Raw genomic sequence first — 6,754 nt, 5'->3', positions numbered from 1 at the left:
TTGAATCTGGTTGGTTTGAAATATTTGGTTCATATTTCATTTGAAATCATGGAATTTTTCAAGTTGAATGAGATTAACTGAATCCAGTTTATTTCATGAAGAAGGTGAGGCCCAAGAGGGAAGGCTGAAGTCTCCTCATGAAGGAATGGGGCCCAGAACCCTTTTAGGGGCAAAACAAAACAGTTCTCCAGGGTCAGAACAGCAAGCTACCTAATCCAGTGCTCTGCCTTTAAGAAGCATCCTGTTGTAATCCTTCAAGTCTTATTATCTCTTATCTATTATTAATAAGACTTACCTAGATAAGTCTTATTATCTATCTCTCTAGTCACTGATCCTAGTATATGCTAGGATCTGTTCTCGGCTCTGGAAATACAGTAGAGAACAAAACAGGCTAAGTCCCTGCCCTTGTGCCACTTACATCCAGTGGTGGGATATAGACAATAAAGAAATAAATGAACAAGATACTTTAAGACAGAAACAAGTATTATAAAGAACTATGAAATGGGTGAAGGGATACAGAGTGAGGAGAGGGAAAAGCTACTTTTTTTTTAAAGATTTATTTATTTATTTGACAGAGAGAGAGAGAGAGAGAACAAGTAGGCAGAGAGGCAGGCAGAGAGAGAGAGAGGAAGGGAAGCAGGCTCCCCACTGAGCAGAGAGCCTGATGTGGGACTCGATCCCAGGATCCTGAGATCATGACCTGAGCCAAAGGCAGTGGCTTAACCCACTGAGCCACCCAGGCGCCCTGAAAAGCTACTTTAAATAAGGTCCCTAAGGAGGTGACTTTGAGCTGAAATTTGAAAAATGAAGAGCCATCCAGGAGAGCCACAGAAAGAATGTCCCACACAAAGAACATCAAGTGCAAAGGCCCTAAGGCGAATTCAAGCTTGGCAGTCCAGAACAAGGAGTGAGTGGACCGACGCAGTGAAAGGTGGAGATGGTAGTACAGGAGCAGGTTGAAGAGAAAGCAAAGGGTCTTTCAGGGGCTAGTGGAATGTTTGAATTTTATTCAAAGTGCAAGGGGAAGCTAGCAGAGGTTTCTAGCAAGAGGATGAAAATGATCTGGCTTATGATTTAAAAGATCACTTGTATGGATTAAAGAAGGTGAAAACTCAAACAGGGACCGTTGGAAGGCTGTTGCAGTGAGCTGGTGGCTTCTATTTGCAGGGTAGTGGTATTGGAGTACAGGCTATATTTTGGTAGTAGAACCAACAATGCTGATTGATAGCATGAATATGGGATTGGTAGTAGAAGGGGTTGAAGAAAGAAAAAAATCAAAGACTTTCACGTCTATGTAGTGGACTGCAAACTGAGACATATTTTTAATATATTCAGCCTCCACTTATTACATTTAGATTCTTTTTTTTCCTTTGTCTATTTTTTTAAGGTTTTTGTATTGTTTTTAGTAATCTCTACACCCAGTGAGGCTGGAAGCCACCACTCTGAGATTGGGTCCCACGATCCTTTGACGGAGCCAGCTAGACACCCCTATATTTAGATCTTAATTAATTAGAGCGGAGCATAGCACGGGGAAAGAATTTGAGCTAAACCTTAAATTGCAAACGTGTGCGATCTCGGAAAGAGCTACTGTTTCATCTTTGATAGGGTGATTGGCTGTCTCCAGATTTGAGCTCTTTGTAGATCTCACAGTAGCACCTAGAACTGAGTGTTTAAGGAGGTTGTGGGACATCCAAAATGAGTGAGGGGGAGTGCCTCATATTCGAGGTTTTAGTCAGGCGATGGTGATGGAGGGGCAGCGTGGCTAGATTTTGAGCATGCGAGACATTCATAGTGCTGGGCATAACAGCATTCCAGTTTCTGCCTGAATTGGAAATGAGTCTCTCTGCGAGTCATCCTGGACCAAGAGCATCTTAAAATTCTTCTAATCGGGAAGAATGCGATGTCATTCCTGGTGCCTGGAACAGCACCTATGTGCTCAATAATTGTTTGATAAAGAATGGGGTAGGGGCGAGAGGAGGAGGTTAGCGTACAGAAATGAGCTCTGCCCCCGCGCGGGCAGGGCCAGCGCGCAGGGATTTTCACATCGCTATAGCAACGTACGCTTCCACGCGCACCCACAGGAGAACTACAAGTCCCACAAGCGCCCGCGCCTTCCCCGCCCCTAGGGCCAGGGGCGCAGGCCAGCGCGGAACCGGCTTTTCCTCCTTCCTGCAGTGTGATTGGCTCGCGGCTCTGGGAGGCGGCCAATGACTGCGCTGAGGAAGAGCCGCGAGGCCAATATGGCTTCCTGCACCTGGTGACGGTTGAAGAAACGGTGTTAGGTCTCATGGAGAAGACTCGGGGCGTCGAGGTGAGAGGGAGAGGATTTATCGTGACTGGGAAAGGGAACCTCGAGAACCTCGCACGTGGGGCCGATCTTTAGGTCTTTTAGCGACGGCTGGAGGGTGGAGAGTGGAAAGATGGATAAACTGAGGTAGTTAAGCTGAGCAGGGCCAGAGGCGACTGGCCTTGCCTTTTGCGCCCATCCGGCCGGGGCCGACGTCTGGCGGGCACTTCAGGGTGGAACAGCTTCCCTGGCCTCCCTGGCCTCCCTGGAAAGGGAACTGGGTTCAGAATCTGAGGGCTCCTGAATCTTCTTTGTCCTCCCTCTCTCGTGGTCGTTTCTTGGGGGATTAGGGGGTCAGTGACATCCTGATGGGACGTGAGGGAGAGGAAAGTTTCGTAAAACTACGTGTCTGGAGCGTTCACGTGCATAATCGCCCAGGGTACTCACAACAATCCTGTGTCACTGTTTCGCCGTTACGGTTAAAGTAGCCGAGGCTCGCAGACAGGTGGTGACTCCCCAGGAAGGCCACACAGCTGTAAAGCGAAGGAGATGGGCACTCAGTCTTGCAGGCTCCAGAACTTCTCCCACTGTCCTATAACCTGTCCCCCACTCATCCTTGAGTCATTTGGCTTCTGGTCACCTTACATTTAAATTCGGTGTCTTTTCTGCTACATTTGGGCGTGTAGTTGTAAACATAAAGTGAAATAGCTAAAAAAATTCTATAAGGGAAATGGAAGCTAAGAATAATAGTCCACACTTCTAGAGCTGTCGCTAACTGCTGGAAACAGAACTAGGCTTTATATATCTCAGTCTTCGTTCTAGTCATCTAAAGAAGGCTTGCTATTTTCTCCGTTGTACTGATGAAGGCAAGGTTCCGTACATGGCACAAAATCACAGTTAAGTAGTAGAGCCAGGATTCAAGCCCAGGCAAATCTGTTTGAAAGCCCAGGCTTTTAGCCAGTAATAATTGCCAACATGTATCAAACACTTGCTACATGCAAGTCACTGTTTTGAGCGCTATACTTGCATTAATCCTTATTTCTCCCTCAAAGCTTCTGAAAGAGGTGGTATCCTCATTTACAGCTGTGGAAACCGAGGCGGGAGAGATTGACTTGCTGTAGATCATACAGCTTGTCGGCACTAGAGATGGTACTTGAGCCCTGGTCTGGGACCTTTTCTCCTAAGTGCCAGGTAGATTGATACACAATATCTCATTTACATTTCACATCCTGTGAGCTCACTACTTTTCCTGTTTCATGGATGAGAAAGTTGAGGCTCAGGGATTCAGTGACTTGCCCAAAGACCACAGCTAGTTAGGATCAGAGCGGAGTCCAGAGCTATGGTACATACCACTATGCTCTAACCAGTGTGTCATCTGTTTCCCAGATCCTCCTTAGGGCAGTCTGCGTTCCAAATTAACTTTTCTGTGGCTGTAATTGTTTCAGAATTGAGATTGTTTTGGTGCACGTATGCTGAAGAGGGAAGGATGATTTTCTAATATACATCTCCCCAGAAAGTCTTCATGAGATAACTTAGAGTATTTTCACATCATTGTATTCTATGTGAATCATGTTAAAATGTCATCATTTACAAATCCACAGGAGGAGGTTGGTGAATTCCAACACCATTTTCTGTCTTGTTAAGCTATTCTGATAAGTTGCAGTTAAGAATTGTGTAAACGAGAGTGATGATCCTGGTGTTTGCCAAAGGGGTATTTGATTCTGCCTGATACTTAACCCAAAGGTGTTGACCCAAGAATTGGAAAGTGAGCTGACAGCAGACCTGCATCCTTCTTCTTCATACACTAGCCAGACCTGATTTCCTCCTGCCTGGTTTGTGTCATCCTTCTCGTAGGAGACTCCATCTTCAGAACCTATGGAAGAGGAAGAGGAAGAGGAGGACGACTTGGAGCTCTTTGGTGGCTATGACAGTTTCCGGAGCTATAACAGCAGCGCAGGCAGCGAGAGCAGCTCCTACCTCGAAGAGTCAAGTGAAGCAGAAAATGAAGATCGGGAAGCAGGGGAGCTGCCCACCTCCCCCCTGCATTTGCTCAGCCCTGGGACTCCCCGCTCCTTGGATGGCAGTGGTTCTGAGCCAGGTGCTTTTAGGGTGTCCCCTGAAGACGGGGAGGTTTCAGGAGGCGAGGGAGGAAGAGGAGGATATAGGCCATGTGGGCAGAGCTGTCCAGGTGTAAAAGCTGTTTGATCTCATATCTAAGGGCCTATGAGAGAGATAGAAGTGCCCCAGGGGGCATTTCCTGCTGCAGTCTGATTTGAAATCGCAATTTCCTTTGTTCTTTCATACGACTACTACTAACTTGGCACACGTTAGATGCCAGTCATTAATATGGTGCTGCTTTTACATTGGTGTGAATAGCTGGTTGATTTTTAAGCCTAGATTTTGAGAAGAACACCTAAAATGTTCTCATTTACTCTCCGGGAAAGGACAAGAAATAACATGTAGGTTGGATGTGGTTGGTGGTGGGGGGGTGGAAAATACAGAGTAAAGTGACTTCCTGGGGAGAGAATTACTGATGAAAATCCCCATAGAGCATCTGGAAGCCAGTGAACTTCTGCGCTGTGCTGCTTGGACAGCTGCTGGATCCCTTTGTCAGGCCCGCTATGTATGGATTGCCTATGAGGAGAGACAGGCTAGATGTCTATGAGGACATACCTGTCCCTTAGTGCTTGCCTTCTTTAGAAGAATGATCTAATACTCTGCCACTTGACTTTTCCTTTCCATCGACCTATCTTCTCTTCCTTCCCCTACCCCCCTACCCCACCCACCCTGCCACCCCTGCCACTGCCTTTTCTCCCTTCTTCCAGCCATTCTCTTAGAATCTTAGAACTCTGGAACTAGAACCATTAGAAACCATTGAGTCCAGGTGTCTCTATCATGGCTGTGTGTTAGGATCACCTGGGGAGCTTTTTTTTTTTTTTTTAAGATTTTATTTATTTATTTGAGAGCATGAGAGGGGAGAGGGTCAGAGGAAGAAGCAGACTCCCTGCTGAGCAGGGACATGCGCCACCCCACCCCCCCAGCCACCCCCATCCCCATACAGGACTCGATCCCAGGACTCCAGGATCATGACCTGAGTCGAAGGCAGGCGCTTAACCAACTGAGCCACCCAGGTGCCCCATCTGGGGAACTTTTAAAGATTACAGATGCCTATATCCCATCACAGACCAGTTAATTAGAATCTCAGGCTTGGGTAATTTTTAAGCTCCTCAGGTGATTCTAATATGATGTCAGGATGGAAACACTGATCTAGTTCAGTCTCTTTATAGATGAGAAGAAAAGCCACAGAAGTTAGGTGAAGGAGGCACTTTTTTTCTTCTCATTTTCCTCTTTACGGACTTTCCAACATTCACTGTTGCCCTGTGGATTTTCCTTAGCTCCGCTGTGGACATATACCTGGGCGATGCCAGGCAGCTTATTTTAGACAAAACAGATTCAGGCGGACACACACCTCCTGCTCCTGTTCCAGTCCTATCAGCCTGACGGGGGGGCTGGGACTCACCTGGTTATTGCACTGTTCCAGATTTTGAAGGGCCCGTTATTTTGTTTGATTTGGGGTGATCGTATTAGGTGGGTCACGTCCTAAGTTCTCTTCCCAGCTGTCTGTGAGATGTGTGGTATCGTGGGTACAAGGGAGGCCTTCTTCTCCAAGACTAAGAGATTCTGCAGCGTTTCCTGTTCCAGGAGCTACTCCTCCAACTCCAAGAAAGCCAGTATCTTGGCCAGATTACAGGTGAGAGACCGTCACTTGGAAGACCCTTCCTGGGGTCCTGGGAGCCGAGACAGGAGCCCCCAGCTGACTGATGGCAAGGGGCCAAGAGGGCTTGGGAGGAGCTTGCTTGTGGCTGTCTGAGGTTGTAAGTTTCCTGCTATTTGTTATGCTCTGCAATTTAGAAGGCAGAGGAATCCATTTATGGAGCTTGTTGAATTGCAGATTTCTAGAGCTGCCCTCATTTCCCATCTTCACTCCCGGCATAGTGTGATGTGTTTAGTACGTTTAAACCAGAGCCTTGGGGGAGGCCGATGCCCTTGGTCTTTGCTTCCTGGCTTTCATAAATGCTCTGAAGGGAAGCTAGGAGACAGGCATATATTTCACCAACCACAGTTGAGTTTAGGAAGTCGATGCCTTGTTCATAGGCGGCTACCTAGAAAGTCTTTTTGTTGTTTTTGTTGTTGTTGTTGTTGTTGTTATTGTTGAGAGACCACAGTAGTGAGTGGTGGGGGGTTGACCGGGGACTGTGGAGGGAGAGGGAGAGAGGAATCTTAAGCAGGCTCCACACCCAGTGCAGAGCCCAACTCAGGGCTCAGTCTCACGACCCTGAGATCATAACTTGAGCCAGAATCAAGAGTTGATCACCCAATGGACTGAGCCACCCAAGCACCCCTATAAATGGAAGGATTCTTAAAGAGATGTGTTGCGTAACCCACACATTAGCTGAGAAGTGTGCT

General features: G+C 47.2%; 1 protein-coding gene across 2 annotated transcripts in view; it reads left to right on the top strand.

The window, feature by feature from the left end:
- Positions 1-2,174: 2,174 nt before the first annotated feature.
- Positions 2,175-6,754, top strand: part of L3MBTL2 (L3MBTL histone methyl-lysine binding protein 2) — a 19,825-nt gene continuing 15,245 nt past the window's right edge. The window contains exons 1-3 of one of the 2 annotated variants that reach the window (XM_032346162.1): positions 2,175-2,311; positions 4,142-4,385; positions 5,905-6,038. In XM_032346162.1, the coding sequence (XP_032202053.1) occupies positions 2,288-2,311; positions 4,142-4,385; positions 5,905-6,038 (402 nt within the window). In that variant the 5' untranslated portion in view covers positions 2,175-2,287. Of the gene's footprint in view, positions 2,312-4,141; positions 4,386-5,904; positions 6,039-6,754 lie in introns of those variants that run through there. The other variant, XM_032346163.1, reaches the window with a different exon arrangement.

The sequence above is a fragment of the Mustela erminea genome, chromosome 6 (assembly GCF_009829155.1).
Source record: "Mustela erminea isolate mMusErm1 chromosome 6, mMusErm1.Pri, whole genome shotgun sequence".
In the NCBI taxonomy this organism is placed as follows: domain Eukaryota; kingdom Metazoa; phylum Chordata; class Mammalia; order Carnivora; family Mustelidae; genus Mustela; species Mustela erminea.
This window is presented reverse-complemented; position numbering and strand designations above follow the sequence as displayed.